Raw genomic sequence first — 17,470 nt, 5'->3', positions numbered from 1 at the left:
AAATATCATCATCTCAAAGTGTTGCACACTTATGCTAATTAACCCATCTTCTTAGGTACTTACTGAGAGGGCCACATTTACTTTCTGCAAACTCATTTTCTTTAGTCTTCTGTGATGCTCATAAAAACGTGGTAAATTAGACACCTGCCTAAAATCCATCTTTCATATGAACCTCACAATCTAATGTCTTTGTTTTCTTATTCTTAAATTCATGATCTGTAGTACTTTTGTAGCCTGCTCAGATTAGACACAAGTATACATAAACATATATTATTAATAAAAATATCATATAATATGATTATGTCACATTTCAATATATCCAACAAAGATGGCAGCTCTGCTATAGTATCAACACACATGTAGATCATAGAGCGACTGGTCTTTCAGATCACATATAATTAAATAGTAAAGACTAACAATCGGCTAACCCATGAAACACCTGGGTCATTAAAATGTAGCTGAGCGCATCCCAAATAAGACAAACAGATCTTAAACAATACCCATAGTTGTCGATCTAAGAAGACTTTTGTGGAGACAACTGGATATAAACCTGACTACCTAAACTGTTCCAGCAAAGTCTGAACTGTTGACAGCTGTGCACATGCACTTCTAACACTAGAGATGTTAACTGAAAACCTTGCATTTATTTTCACGACTACCTGACCCAGGAGTGGCAATTCACCATACGATATGGCAGTGAGATGGCAGATCTTACAAACAGGACAACAGAAGTGTACTGCTAAAGCCTTCTGCACAGTGCCTCGCAAAGAGCTAGAGTGTTCCCAAGACTGATGGGTGAGCTAATATCTGACACAAAAGATCAGAGTAACAAACTGTCTAATGAAGTTTCAAAGTTCATCTCGGTGGTTCCTCTGAGGTTTTGTTTCTTTCTGTCAGGGACACAGAAGGGAGCAAGACCTCAAGCAAAGACATCCGTTTCTCTATGATGCAAGAAGAAGCACAGAAAAGTGTTATCTCCTTAATTGTAGCAGCAAGAATGGCACATAAGTGCACACATAACAGGAATGTTGTGCATTTAGGAAGGTAAAAGTAAAGCTTATTTACTCTTTAACCTCTTCCTGATCAAGAGCTTTCTTCTTTAAGTTGCTTTACCCATAATTCACCTTTTTTGCATTTAATAACCCAAATTTACAGTATGTTTGTTAAACCATGGTTCCTTTCTCCCATATTTTAAAAAAAACATAGCATAGAATTTGATGGCGCATAAGAACCCCTTGGCCCATCTAACCAGCCCTTGGCCTTGTCTTAGATTCAGGATAGCTTAATGCCTATCCCATGCATATTTACATTCTGTATTAGCCTCTGCAACTTCTGATGGAAGGCTGTTCCGTTTATCTGCCATCCTCTCAGTAAAATAAAACGTTCCTACCATTACATCTAAACCCCTGACACTCCAAGCTTTAGACTATGGTCCACTACTGACATAACACTTACTGGTCTGTACTGGGCAGAGTCTTCCCTGCTACCTTTTTTGTGAAGTGGTACTACAATTGCCAACTTCCAATCTTCTGGAACTACTACTGACAAATTGTAAATACTAATGTTCAGGACTAGTAGGGCATTCTATTAAAATCATAGAAATTCATAAGACTTAATAATGAGTATTTATATAAAAAAAAAAACATACTAAACCAGAAAAAAATATTTTGAATACAGTAATAACATTTTTTAAGTTGCCTTCTTTACATATTATTCTATATTGTATATTGTTTTATACAACTGGCTTGAGGCGTTTAGGGGCACTGTTTAAAAAAAAAACTGGTATCAGAATTTTATAACAAGAGATGTGCAAGCAAGCCTAGAAACCCCTTTAGTTATAGTAAAATCTCTTATAACCAGGTGGTACCGACATTGATGTCATGATGACACCACAGGGGTTTGTTTTTGGGAGTAGCTAATTACATTAGGGTACAGCATGCACTATTGTTTTAAAGTTTAACTTATTTCAGAAAGATGCTACTTTGGAGCTGAGTGAAGATGACAAGCCAGACTGCAGGCTGCTGTATTAACTTGCTCCCACCCTTCGCTCTGATCCGTTCCCTGTTCATCATTAACCCCATCCCACCCTCCGGTATGCAAATACAATAAACTCCCTCCCAACCTTCGCTCTTATCTGGTCCCCTGGTTCTCTCTCATCCCATCATTAACTCCCCCAGTCCCTTCATTAACCCCCTCCCACCCATCAGTCTGCAAATTAAATAAAGTCCCTCCCATTCTTAGGTCTGATCTGGTACCCAGTTCCCATCATTAACTTTCCCAGTCCCCCGATTAAATTATTTTAAATAAACAAAAAAAGGCATATTTTTTTTTATCCAAGTAAAAAAAAATATAGTTGCAGAACTAAATCGCATGACTGCTATTATTGACAGCATATATACGCGATTGGCTGCTGCTTCAATGACTTCAATTGGAATGCTACAGAGCATGTGGAAGATGTCTTATGCTTCCTAGTTTCAGCAGAGGCATCCAGTGGAGATGTTAAATCAGACAAAAGTCTCATTTTCTAACTCCAGTAACTAAAGATTATCTCAATATTGTAAGCTTGCAAGCAGGGCTCTCTCCGCCTAATATATCGGTTTGTCTTAGTTTGTCAATTCTTGTCTTGTCATACCCCTTGAATTTATGTATTGTATTAAGCGCTGCGTAAACTGTTGGCGCTATATAAATAAAAGATAATAATAACAAAGCACCAGTTTTATGCAGTACAATGTATTACACTTCTTGCAAAATGGACTCTTAACATGTATTAATAACAAAAATGCATTTTGGGGACTAGACCGGGCTGCAATGCTTCCTTATATTTCAGGTAACGCTACTGGGTATCTCATACGCCACGTAAGGATAGCTGCTGTTTATTGGTTGCATTGCAGGCATGTTAAATGGTGTACAAGTGCTGTAACCAGGCAGTTTCATTTAACCAACGTTTGCTGACCTTTCTGATGCCAGCATTATCCTTTGGATCAAGCCGACAAATATATCTATGGTCTATCCGCTGTTGGTGTCCGTGTACTGGAAAGTGTTCTTCCGTCCATGAAGACTCTCCCCTGAGTCTTCAGTTACACGCTAAAAGCATTACCTCTAGACTTAGAATGAAAGAGTATGTGAGGTGACCGCTAGACCCTCATCCATTGGGGACATGAGGCAAAATAATTGCTCTTTTGTTCTGAATGTTTAACTTTTCTTGGTGGTTAACCCTTTCAATAACAAACAATGATATAAGAAACAAAAATACCAGAGAGATGTCCCCACCAAATCATTTTGTATATAGTATATACTGATCTTCTAATATACCAGTAAAATAGTGTAAACAGGCTAAGTTAAAGGGACACTCCAGCCATCATAAGCACTTTAACCCCTTAAGGGCCAGGCTGTGTTTTACCTTTTGGGACTGAGGCTGTTTTAACACTTTTGCGGTGCTCGTGTTCAGCTGTAATTTTCTCCTCACTCATTTAGTGTACCCACACAAGTTATATGTTGTTTTTTTCAGGACAAGAAGGGCTTTCTTCAGATACCATTTGATCATATTATCTAATTTCCCATAAAAACAAATGATGAAAAAAATATGATGAAAAATTGAAAAAAAAATAAATTTTCTGACTTTTACCCGAAAAATCTTTTACTCATCCGAAAAAGCGAATAAAAAAAAACCGCTAAATAGATTCTACTAATTGTCCTGAGTTAAGAAATACCCTGTGTTTTTATGTTTTTTTCTGCAAGTTATTGGGCATTCTGCCAAATGTGCTATTTCGGGTATCTTTGAATCAAACCATATATTTTTTAAAACTGGACGCCTCGAGGTATTTCAAATGCTGGTATTTTAGGCCTTTCCATGTATTAATTCTACTACCACCCTTTGTCAAACTTTGTGGTAGTAATTTATTTTGTGGTTTTTGTATCACTAAAATTGCGTTTCAGGTATGGATTTACAGCTCCTGGTATATGTCACTTTCAAATAAGACCCCAATATGTGTTCAGCGACATCTCCCGAGTACAGTGATACCACCCATGCATGGGTTTGTCTGGTTGTTTGGGAGGTAAAACTCCACATTTAGGAAGCGCACATTTTTTAACTTGGAACTTTTACATCTGGTCCTACTGCCCCCATGTCCTAATAGGGCCATCTTTGAAGCTGGCTAATAAAATTCACGCCATCAAACCATATATTTTTGAATACTAGACACCCCAAGGTATTTCAAATGGTAGTATTTTAATCCTTTCCATGCATGAAATTCTACCACCAGCTTTTGCCAAAGTTTGTAGTAGTATTTTTTTGGGGTATTTTTTTCACACAAATTGTACTTCTGGTATCAATTTATAGCTCCAGGTATACAACACTATCACAGAACACCCCAATGCGTGTTCATCAACATCTCCTGATTACAGTGAAACTTTTCCAATGTTATTTTTCCAGAGCAGTCACAACGCGTCCTGGGGAGTGTTCGGTGTTGCTGAATGCCTCGTGATCGAGGCATTTCAGCAACAACATTGAAGTTTAGGAGGTGATCGTTGATCGCCTCCTAAACTTTTAAAACGGGCGTCCGGGAGGGGCCAAACATGGCCCATGATGCCGATCTCGGTGTTGCTGAATGCCTCGACATCGAGGCATTACAGCAACACAGTTTAAGCGAAGAAAGTGATTGTAAGCTTGTTTAATGAAATGACGTGTCAGGCACGTCATTTGGTCGTTAACTGACCGTTTTTCTGTGACATGCCTGACCCATAAAGGGGTTAATGCATATGATAGCTGTGTGGCTCCTTTGATTGACTGGCTAATTGATTTGAGGAACTGGATATGTTAAAAAAATTATTTTGCTTATCCAGCTGGTAACGGAATAAATTACTCTAAAATACAAGTAAAAGCAACCAGTTACCAGTGTTCATTATTATCATGTATTTAAAGCACTAATCAAGACTATTTCTTACTTTGTTAAGCCAGCAACAGACATATGTTTTCCAAAAACACTTCTTTAATATTCATTCTTCTTTGGCAGAGCTGTAAGGGCCAACAAACTGTCCATTCTAGCATTCACCTCAGGAGAAGGAAGCCTAAAACTGCATTACCTGAACCACGTCATTCACTTCTAAGAACGTCGTTCTCCCAATGAAGGTGTACGAAAAGCACCGTAAACATATAACAGCGAAAATCATTCAAATCAATTCCACCGAACAGCACTTCTATAAAACTTTAAGGCACTTGCCGCTTTCATCCTTACTAACCTGTATTACTCGTTGTCAATAAAGTTGTATATTGAAAGTGCGCTCTTTGTGGCTACGTCATCCATCAGCGACTAATGTGAAATCACTGTATCTCGCCTTGTTTGTTTGCAAGGAACCGAAAAAATGCCGAAGGTAGTGTCGCGCTCGGTAGTTTGCTCGGATACACGGGACCGTGAGGAGTATGATGACGGTGAAAAGCCTTTACATGTGTACTACTGTCTTTGTGGGCAGATGGTACTGGTTTTGGGTGAGTACGGGCTTTTTTAAATGTAATAAGTTATTTAAAAAAATAGTAAATCACTTCCGGGAACTATGTAAATGGCAATCGGTTTTAAGTGTTATTTTGCGGCATATAAATTAGCAGACTGTCACCGATGATATTACATTTCGGAAATAATTAAGGGGGTAGTTTGCTTTCTTTATGTATCTTGGCTGTATCGGGTAACAATTATAGCTGCTAATGTAAAAGGGCTAAATATTATTTTTAAGAGTTTTTAGAGTTTTTTTCACTGCTCCCATTATTCAGAGCTCTGTAACGTACATGTCTAACAAAGGAATTAATCAACCGCTTTAATTCTCCCCAGAAACCAAATAGTTAATAATGGAGTGGTCCCATTCCCACATTACTATATATACTTGGCAGTAAAATAATAATAATAATAATTATTAATTAACAGCAAGGCTGAATTTCATTGATTCGTGTTAAGAATCATCCTCAGAAAGTGATGGTTTTGGCCAGTTTAAATTCCCTTTCTAATGGGGACCAGATGAAACATGTTTGCTTCCTTCTAGTTAACATTGTTTTGTTATTTGATGTCTGGCTGATAATTATATTGCTTACAGTTTAACTTCACTGCCTGTGATAGTTACTCGTTTAAGATTGTTTGCAGGTACAGGACCCTCTTCTTATGTCTTAATCTTATTGTCGGATTGTATCTTGTCTGTTTTATGGTCACATTAAATTGTTACACGTTATTGTAATAGGGCTACAGGATCTGCTGGCTCTGTATGAATAAATATAATCTACTGTACAAAAATCCTTCACAAATGTATCTTAATCATGAATTTTGAACAAATCTGTCTAGGATAAAAAGCCATTTGTTGTAGGAACAACATATAGCTAAGGCTTTATTTCCCAATTAGTCATATTAAAATTTTTACATGCTTACAAAAAAATATTTACAGTACGCTCCTGAATAATTTAGCAAATGACATCTTCAGTCCAATAAAGTACAGGGAAAAAGCCTGAAGGTTAAAGTCAGCGAGCTTAGGAGGTTAGTGTTAAGCACAGCTTATGAAATAACCTATTTATTTTAAATAATTGACCTTTCAGAAGCAGCCTGCTTTCTAGATCCACTGAGAACCTTGTTGTCGAAATTAGAAAATTTTGGAAAGGACTGCAAAATGTCACGGCCTAGGCCCGCGTGATATTTTTTTGTAAGAAACCAAAACTTGCTCTAAAATTCTCTCTTTTTTATCAATATAGAAAATGAACTCACTAACTAAAAGGAAAACTGCATTATGCCTCTCCTGCATATCCAATCCAGGGCCATTTCTTCTTGCAGCAAAAACTTGCCAGTGTCGGCCCTTCGTAATAAATAGTAAAGTGAGTGGGTTGAAATCGCAGTTATCTTGCTAACTCTTCTGACAACTCCCCATATTAGTGAATAAAGATTGTCTGGATTATAAAGGGCCAGGGTTTTTTGTAAGGCGTTTGACAGTGTGGCTTCTGCTTAGACCTCTTTGCAGGAGAAGCTCTCACTGGGATTGGCCCAATACGTAATGACGTCCCTAAAGGGAAGCTACAACTCTTCTGCAGACTCCTGCTTTAATGAATAATCCCCTTTATGTCACCTGTAACAAATCAATGGAGGTTGGACTACTTATTTTTTATTTGAATTTCTTTACTTGCTCTTCAAATATCACATCTAATTTGATGGTACCTGCAGTAAATTTTTTTGCGCCACAGCTACCAACTGCAGAAACCTACTTCACCTTCATCTTCTTCCTGTCTCGTAACCTTTAAACGCCCCTTAAGTACTTTTAATTTCCTTCTTTTACCTATCCCTATGACCCCTTTCACTAACAATAATAAAATCGAAACTATCAGTTATGAATCTACACAGTTCCCCCTCTGACCTCACCCTCCCTCTGGCTGTGCGCTCTCCTATACATTGAACTCTTCTTCCTTCTCTACATTAAACCAATCCCCAGCCATCTTACCCAGTTTTTCATCAATGGATCTTTTTCAGGCATGTTACCATTACTCCAATCTTGAAAAAGCCCTCCCTGGACCCAACTGATCTGGCCAATTACCGTCCCATCTCTCTTATTTCCTCTCACCTCCAAGCTTCTTCAAATAATTGTTTATACCCAATTAACTAAGTTTCTTGATTCCAAATCCTTACTTGAACCCCTTCAATCTGCTTTCTGCCCTCAACATTCTACTCAGACCGCCCTTACTAAAGTTACTAATGACCTACTTACTGCTAAATTGAAGGGCCACCACTCTATGCTGTTTTCGGCACTGTGAACCACCCTCTTCTCCTTCAAACTCTTCATGATCTTGGTCTCTGTGACACTACTCTCTCCTGGCTTACACCCTACCTCTCTGATCGTTCATTTATCGTTTCTGTCTCCAGTAACTATTCCCCTCCCCCTCTGTCGGGGTACCCCGAGACTCAGTTCTAGGACCACTAGAACCTTCCGTTCTCTCTTTACACTACCTCACTTGGCAAACCAATCTCCTCCTTTGCCTTTCAATACCACCTGTATGCTCATGATCTCTCTCCCTCTGTCTTAGATAGTGCTAGTAACTGCCTAGCATCTGTCTATACCTAGAAAAAAAACTCAATCGCTCACCTTCTCATCTTCTTACCCTCCAATGCTAACCTCCCTTATATCGGTTTCCCTTAATGTTAATGGTGCAATGATGTCCCTGTCCTCTCACGCTCCCTGCCTCTGTGTTACCCTTGACTCTGAACTCTCATTCACCCCCCCACATTCAGTCTGTCTCTTAAAACTGCCGTCTCCATCTTAAAAACATTGCCAGCATCCCTCCCTAACACAAGATGCCACTAAGGCTCTTGTCCATGACCTCATTATCTCTCGCCTCGATTATTGTGACTCTTACCCATCTTGGCCCTCTACAATCCACCGTCACTGCTGACTGCTGCTGCCAGACTTATCTTCCTCTCCCATTGCTTTACTAAAAGCTCTCCCCTCTGTCAGTCTCCTTACTGGCTGCCTGTGCACTTGATCTGCCTGTGATCTCAAAATCCTGACTCTTACTTACAAAGCCCTTTACAGATCTTCCTCCTACTTACATCTCCTCACTCATCCCTAAATACACTCCTAACTGGTATCACTGCTCTTCCAATTATCTCCTTCTATCCTCTCCTCTGATTTCTAGCTCTCATGCACGCTTACAAGAGTTCTCAATGGCTGCCCCTATCCACTGGAATGCCATTCCCTGGCCTATCTGTCTTTTAAAGCCTGTCCCCCCAAACCCACCTTTTGGACTTTTTTTTTTAATTTTTATTATCACTCAAGACCCACTTATTTGAGGACACCTACAACCTTACATGTTAACACCCATATTCTTTAGCTCACCTTTCCTAGTCCCTCTCCTGCAATACTTATACTAGTGTGGCTGGTCCATCCCTAACATCCTGGCACTTTTACCTATTGTGTAATACACCCCAATGCCCTCTAGATTTTGAGCTTGTTTCTGTAAGTCAAACGGTTATGTTATATTCTACTTATGACTTGTCTACCCATTGTACAGCACTACGGCATATGATGGCGCTATATAAAACAATACATAATAAATAACAGCCTATAATGTGTATAAGCGACTGAAAAGCTATGAACTAGTTATTGGTAATCATTTTACAAAATTATAATTTTGCAATTTTAACGCTAGTCCATTGTTGTCTACGTGAGACAACTCGGGTAGAATTTTTTTGATTTTAAGAAAAGATTAGAACAAATATTTAAAGTAATATTTTGTGTCTATGTAAGATGGACCAGAGGAAGGTTAAAAAAAATGGAAATGAAATCTGCCATGAAGCTGCACGGTTAAGGTGTGAAATCGACTGGCTTCTAAAGCCACTTACATGTATATGAATTTCTACGTCATTCCTTTACATTATCTATTCCTCTGAGAATACATTTATTTTTAAATGACGACAGTGATTTATGATTGCTTTTTTTGGCAAAATGAAATTTTCTAAACGCTCCTTATACTGCTGTCAAAATAGCAGAAAGGACTTTGAGGATGTAATTGGATTTGGGTTCCTCTCTGTAGCTAGAATCCTCTTTCCTGCTGGGAAGCAGTAATTATTTAATTTCTGATGGGGAGCAGAAGGGTTGTGATAACGGTACCCTGCTTAAATCCTGTTTTTCGTCAAAGATCTGCAACTTTTAATGACCGTAATCCCTTTACTGCCGTGGATTCGCAGTAACCCTGCTGGAGAAATAGGAGAATTTTTTTGTTGGAATGGAGAATGCATTATTTCAAAACGAACTCCTGTAAATGTGACCCATTAAATTGTCTAAAAAAAGACATTGCCGTGGATCATAATGTCAAAGCAAGAATCTGTTTGCTTAAACACTGATGCGTGCTCTGAATAAATAGTACTATAAAGAGGATATGTTCGTGAATTGGCTTCTTAACCCAGACTGGACCTTAACAGATTGCACGTGGGTCATGAAATAGGCTCCGCAGTGTTCCGCGTGAATGGCCTGTTGTATTAGTTTATTTGGTTTCTCATCCTAGTTTCTGTCTCCGTTCTTTTTTTAGATTGTCAGCTGGAGAAACTGCCCATGAGGCCACGGGATAAAGCAAGAGTCATCGATGTAGCAAAACATGCTCACAAGTTCTGTAACACAGAGGAGGAGGAAGCCGTTTATCTGCGCAGGTATCTCCTCTGGGTGATCGCTTGTCCACTGGGTGTAACTGGGTTTTTTTTTATATGTTTCTAGCTATTTTACGTGTTAGCAGTCAAAACTTCTTGGACTCCCTTGTGACCATGTTGTTTATATCTTAGTTGAGACAAATTTCCAATTTTCATAAATTAAAGTGTAACTGAACATGGTCTCTTGATTTAGTTATTCACCATATGGCAGAAATAATCGTCCAAAGACTGTTAGCAGGGAATGTGTATGATTTATTTAATGGACTGACCAGATTGGTTGAACAGTTTTAACAGCTGTCTGTTCTGTATGCGTAATGTTTATACACACACGTTCTTTAAGCACCGCTACCTAGGTTTATTAAGCATTTAAAAATGTAGGTTATAGAATATTTAAATGCTCGCCGTTACAGTTTAGAGTGCTCATAAAGTATGAACCCAATCATGTTTATTGCGTACATGGTATTTTGGATGAGAACAATTAAGCTATAATTCAAAGAGAATGCCACTATTCCTCAGGATGATAGCCTTTTCTGATTAGAAATCAAAATATAATGTAAATCAAACAAACATTTGTATAAATTAATTAAAAAATCTGCAATGTTTGGTTTTATGCTAATCGGTAATGGTGGCTTTTGATGAAATACTTCCATGACCTCTGTAAATAAGTCTCTCTGTATCCGCAAACCAGCAAGTCCTTACATCTGATACTAATGCCTTTAGATAGTTGTCACTTCTTTCTCTCCTTACATTCTTTGATTTATTTTTCCTCCTTTCGAGCTATTACCTTTATTTCTACCCATTCCCTTAATTATATTTTCTTTCATCCTTTCACCTTGCTGCTCTGCTACTTCTCTCCTATAAAGCGATGTGCCCCATGTAATAGTGACTGCCTGTGTTTCTGTTAAGTGCAGGAGATGCGTTGGAATGAACAGTGTGCTAATTCGTATTAGTCGCACTGAGGGATATAATTAAGATGCTTGCTTTGGCAGCGGATGGTATCCCGTCACTCATTTATCATATGATTGGGCTTGATTACTGCAGCCAATTTCCACTCTGCTTCTAACAAACGCTAATCAGCAGGAGTCTTGTGCCTTAACAAAACGTCTTCTAGTGGGGGGGGGGCCTCAAGGAAGATTACAAATGCCATTTTTACATAATGGCTTTCAATAAAACTGAAGCAGTTGGAGATACCGCTTACTACTTATTTAGATGAGTCTGTTTTTCCACTTCTGCTGGTACAGTAGACCAGTAGATTAATACCTCCAGTTAATATGTAGTTTTATCGACATCTCAATGCGTGTATGTATGTATGATTAGTGTGTTTTGTGTGTATATATGTATATAGAGTAGAGGTGTGTGTGTATGTATATATGTGTATGTATATATATATTTATATATTATAACTTATTATACTGATCATCGGAAGCCTGGAGAGGGCTGCTCAGGTAACAATAACAGAACAATTCCAACTTACTGAAACAAATACAGAATAGGGCCCTCCTCAAATGAGCTTTTACAACAGTGCCTTAATTTAAAACCAAATGACTCGGGTCTATTATATTAATTTTGGTAACAAATGTACAATGGTAAAATCTGTCTAGCTGGCAGTAGTTCTTTAAACGTGACAGCAGCCGAAAGAATTTGCTGCTAGGCATCATGGCATTACGGGTCTCCCTTTACCGCAGGTGACGCTTTTATGCAGTAGACGCGTTCATACAGCTAGGTTACCGCTGTGCATGGCGGTAGGTGAGCCGCATTACTCCAGACCAGCAGCGATCACAATATAACTGTGTTATGTTTTGTTTTTCAGGCCAGATGGCATTGAGAGGCAGTACAGAAAAAAGTGCAGCAAGTAAGTAGCCAACGATCCACAAGACTTTCGACATATTCTCCTTTTTGGTTGCTATGATGATGTTTGTCATTCTTAAACGTACATTAACGTTTTGTAGTCTGTTGGTTCTAATTACTTTCCAGTTGGCTGAATGAAAGGATTCAAATACTGGACTTTACCTTTGTTTGGGTTTGTAAAGTGTATTATAGCTCTCATTACTTATAGTAATAGTTATAGACGCAACTTAAATGCAGTGACTCAGGAAGCCACATTCAAACAAGTCTTAGCAAGCAGATTGTGATTGTCCCTATCCATATGAACGATTAGAGGTGGCTTTATGACAAGGGACTCATTTACTTGACCCTACTTACCATGTCTTGTCTTTCAATAACACAGTATTCTTTAGTAGCTCTCACTGTAATTAAAGTCAGAGCTGGGAATTATTACTACTACTTACAAACTACTTGCCATTGTGTGGGTAAGTAATGTTTCTTCTCTTGACCTGGAATATATGTCCATAGTCTTGCCGTGGCTGTCAATGCATACCTCTTAGCAGACAAAATCCACATCGCTACTCATCAATCTCCTGATTGCTTTAGAGAAAAAATATCTGCAGACCAAGGGGAGACAGAAATACTGACAGATGTCCTATAGAGGATCAGCCACGTAAAAATCGATTTATATGTCTGTTGCTTTAACGCTCAGCCTCTTTGTATAATGCAATCTTGTATAAGCGGTAAGTATGCCAAATCACGCTCTGTAATTAAGCAACACCGCATAGATTACTGGAAGCAGAGCATATATCCGCAAGAGGTTAACCTAAGGCATAACCGTACCCAAAGCAAGACAAGGGCCTCATTTGAATTAGTTATTAAAGGTGCTGTTCCACCTACTCGCCTGAATTTAATGGTTTTGTAACTTAATGCAGCATAAGAAACAATTCCTAGTACTGCTGCCTAACTCGAGTCTACAAATATATTTTTTTAATCATGCATTTTCAACTTTCCTCGTTCATATTTTTTTTTACAAGGAACACTTAACTGCCAAGTGACACTTAAGCTGATACGTTGTCGGATAAAGCGAACAAGCTTATGTTTATATGCAGAACTATTTAATTCTAATGAGTAGTGCTTATACAATAAAATAGTAAAATAACCCGGTTTTTATTACTCGTTAGTGTCATGACTGCTTCTGTTTAGTACTGTCTGATATGTGCAGTCCTGTTTTAAGAGGGACAATTATGTCATTTGTAAAATGTTTTAATGATGGGCAGTTCTGTAACATTCCATTGGAGAACTCGTGTTTCTAACCTAAAAATGACTTTTTATTGGCTATAATTTTTAGGCCTGATGCTGCACATGTCAGATGTACAATTTCCAAAATAAAGCTACACAAAGCTATGTCTGTTCGGATGCACTTCTTTTCTGCTACGTGTTCTATTTTGGGCCACCAGCTTAGTCTGCTGGCCGCATCTATTCCACACGGTTACATGCGACATTCCTGACATGTCTGTAATCCCTTGTGCTGGGAGAGACGTCTTGAGACATCTATGGAAAGCATTAGGCAGGGTACTTGCCAGTCGTGCACTTGAGCAGCTTCCTTCAGAAACGCCACTCGTAGATAAGATGACCGTGTATTATGCAAATTCTCAACAGGTTTCAAGGAGCCAGTGATTACGGGGACGGCAATATGATCATTTTAGTTAAACCTTTTAGTAGTTTATAACGAGGGAGAGAGGATTAGAATTGTAGGTAGTGCATGGATATGAACGTATGGAAACCGTCCTTTAAATTAGACAGTGGATTGTAATCACAGGTCTTCTTGATTTGAGTCTTTTTGTTCCAAACAGACTTTTTCTATGCTCTTTTATGTTCTTTGGTTTTTCTATAAGGAGCAATGATTTTGAAAGCATCTACACTTATATTGCTGTGTCACACCCAGAATGTGATATAGTTTAACTGTGGAACAGGGCAGCCTCGTGTTGCACCTTTCCAATCAGCACAGCGGAAATAACTTTAGTGTTTTCTTTAAGATTTGGGGACATTCTTATTGTTTGCATCAGGCGGATAATCATTGGGAAGTCTTAAAAAGTCAGTTGCACCTTTCAATCAGCCATAGGGAAACAGGATACTAAATATAGCCTGAATTCAGAATGCAATCTAAATAGTACTTTGTCAAGAGAAGGCTGCGTACAATGCTTTTGGAATATTTTTTTACCCCAGGACTTTACTTTGTGATTGTTTTTTCGCACCTTTGTATGCATGTATATTGTATGTGTGCAGTTTTTAGAATTTATGGGCCATTCCTTAACCAGAAATATATTGTTTTTATTTAATGCAGATGCAGCCTCCTTCTCTTCTACCAGCATCACCAGAAGAATCCTCCTGCTACGTTCATCGTTAATGGGGCTTTGGTGAAGTTCGGACAAGGATTTGGCAAAACAAATATCTACACCCAAAAACCCGACCCACCCAAAAAGGTACCAATCGTCAACCGTTTTCTGAAGTCTATAGCCTTGGCTCTCGCAGGCAGAGGGATGTTTAGACAATTTAGTCGATTTGAGAAATACTGTTCAAAACAGTAATGACTGAACCAAAGTATGATTCCAGGCAGTTATAAATCTTGGCACCATGATTGGCTAGCGGTTTATTGTAGTTCTGATTGCTGATTTCTCATTGGTTGTTAAAGCATGATGTTTATTCTTAATAGTATATACAATGTTCAAAAGACTAGGATGTATTACAACAATATTTTACTCAGATTAGTGGTTTGCCAGAAAGGTTTTCTAGCAGAGTTCCACATTTAGGAGAACGGTTGAAACTGGCTACAGCACATTGTGTTCTCACTCTAAGGTACCGATTAACTTGAAGCCTGGCCCAGGTTAGTTCTGTTTATCACTACAGAGATGACACAAAATAGCATTTTTGTTTTTTTAATCCTAGGTGATGATGACAAAACGTACAAAGGACATGGGAAAATTCAGCTCCGTTACAGTGTCCACTATTGATGAAGAAGAGGAGGAGATAGAAGCGGTAAGGAGATTACTACATTGTATCTTGGGGCATTTGGGCAAATATTCAGTGAGACTAGTTACATTATACCTGTCATTGTGTCCCTGATTGCATACAGTCAGTGCTCATTCTGTATTGACTCAACAGAATTCCAATTTATGTTGACTACCTATTATTGTGTGTTTGCGCCTCTAAAAAACGGTGCTCGTGTTCCCTTGCATTTAGACATTATCACTGTATTCATCATCATCATGTTTAACTACTCAATGTATAGGATTACAGATGCACTGCATTTGTTTGTCAGATATCTCCCTTGTTACCTACCAATTTCAGCTGTACCTGGTGTTGCACATCCTTCTGGGGTGGGGTGGCTGGAGTGCTGCTACCCACCCTGAATTCATCACTGTACCTCTCCTTAATTGCCATTTCTGGTACCTCTTTATTGTTGCATAGTGTGTCGCACTTATATTCTTGTCATTTTTCATTTAGAGGGAGGTAGCAGACTCTTATGCCCAGAATGCCAAAGTGATCGAGAAACAACTTGAAAGAAAAGGAATGAGCAAAAGGAGGCTGCAGGAACTGGTATGTCATTTTCATTTACATCCCTTGTCATAGATGCCGGATTCCTGTTAGTGGAGTAGTCTTTAAATCCATCGAACATTTTCCCCATGCAAGTCTGGATATGTCCCATGAATCTGGTAGCCATTGGGCCTCTTTTCTTTCTTGTATAAGTATGCACAGTAGACACCACCAAAGGGAAGTAAAGCATCTGGGGAAATTAGCAACTTTTCAAAGTATCACTAATGGTGTAGCAGAAAAATGGTTTAGCAGGACTCTATGAAGCTTGCTGGTGGGCCATGGAAAGCCACTCTGCATATGTCCCTTTAAAGTAGCTTTTGCAGAAAAGTACTTCTTATTGTAATGTGTATACACATGTTCCATGCAGTAGATGGCTTGGGTTGGATATCAGACACTGACGATGTTGAGAAGCATTTTGCAGTATGTTTTTGCATCTGAGTGTTAATGACACAATCTTTTCTCCCCATCAGGCTGAGCTGGAAGCGAAGAAAGCCAAGATGAAAGGAACGCTGATTGACAACCAGTTTAAATAAATGAGGCTTGTGCTATGAAACTGACAGTGTTTTAGGACAACTTGCCAGGCATAATGTTACATCTCCAAACCAGATGATATATACGTGTGGCAGAAGAGTATGGTCTAAAAAATTGCAGCATAAAGTGTGGAGGGTGATCTTCTCCTTTATTGTGGTCGATAACACACTTAAGTGAATGCCATGTTTACCAAATGAATTACACAAATCAGCAAACAGATTGCAGTAAAACACACATTCTACTGTGCCACATGAGGAGCAGGACTTCCCACAACCTTTTGTGCTTACATCTTCTTGGACTTTTCCTGTCTGGCACATTACAGGAGAGACTGTATAATAATACTGGACTTGCTCATCCTTATATCTTGCACAGACATCTTTCCATCTCCTGTCAAGATGTAAAAAAAATGCATTTAAGTAAACAGAAATTGTAAAGAAAAAAGATTATCGGTTCGTCACATCAGTGATAAAATTATGCAGAAACAGAAAACCCTTCTCTTTCTGCGGATTCAGCAAGTTTATTTCTTTTGAGGCTATTGAGTTTATTTCTGCCTTTTATAAAAATTCTTTTTGTCAGAAATTGGAATGGTTTAGACAAAAGGTCTCCGTTTTATTCTTGTTTCACGTAACTGGAATCATTTTAAAAGGAACCTATTATATTTATACTTTTTAACCCCATTAAAGTAAATCTGTTATTTTCCAAGATGTGTAGTTGTATACAATTTAACAAACCTATGTAATGATTTTATTTGGGGCCAGTTCGAGGGAGATCTATGATCTTGTGGACCAGCCAATTGCCCCTAATGGTGAAGTTGACAGGGGCTTCACAGAGCTGAGCCTAGGATCACTGAAGATAACTGCAGAGTTAAAAATACAATAGTAAAACAAGTTTTGCCAAACCCAGTGATTTATTCACATTTTGATACAGGGTGGTACAACAAAACTCCCATCAATATATATACTGAGCCTGACGGTGGTACAGTATAACACCCTTCAATATTTATATATAATATATATATACACACTGAGCTTGACAGTGGAATACCACATCATCCATTGCCACAACAGTATAACTCCTATCATTCTATAGTGATCCAGACACTGAGGCGGGTACAGTGTATCTCTTATTATTATAAGCAAGATAGACACAGACAGCGGTAAAGAATAGCTCCTATGAATACATACTGTGTCAGACATTGATGGAGATACACCCTAACTCTCATCACTATACACTGACAGTGGTACAGCATAACTCCCAACATCACACCAGTAAATGCATATCAATTTTTAATTTTATGTGCTGGGCCATTGGTTAAAGCGTTCCTAGTTTTTACACCAAGTAGCTGTATTGTGTCCAATAAT

The 17,470-nt window shown here is 38.5% G+C and overlaps 1 protein-coding gene across 1 annotated transcript; it reads left to right on the top strand.

Moving 5' to 3' along the window:
* The first annotated feature begins 5,324 nt into the window (after positions 1 to 5,324).
* Positions 5,325 to 16,813, top strand: STEEP1 (STING1 ER exit protein 1). The gene is made up of 7 exons (XM_053472787.1): positions 5,325 to 5,485; positions 10,043 to 10,160; positions 11,968 to 12,009; positions 14,329 to 14,467; positions 14,931 to 15,020; positions 15,489 to 15,581; positions 16,049 to 16,813. The coding sequence occupies exons 1-7, from the start codon at positions 5,362 to 5,364 to the stop codon at positions 16,109 to 16,111; spliced, it is 669 nt and encodes a 222-aa protein (XP_053328762.1). The 5' UTR covers positions 5,325 to 5,361; the 3' UTR covers positions 16,112 to 16,813.
* Positions 16,814 to 17,470: the final 657 nt, after the last annotated feature.

Source organism: Spea bombifrons, chromosome 8, assembly GCF_027358695.1.
Source record: "Spea bombifrons isolate aSpeBom1 chromosome 8, aSpeBom1.2.pri, whole genome shotgun sequence".
NCBI classification, from domain to species: domain Eukaryota; kingdom Metazoa; phylum Chordata; class Amphibia; order Anura; family Pelobatidae; genus Spea; species Spea bombifrons.
Note: the sequence above shows the minus strand (reverse complement) of the source record. Positions and strands in the feature narration are given on the sequence as shown.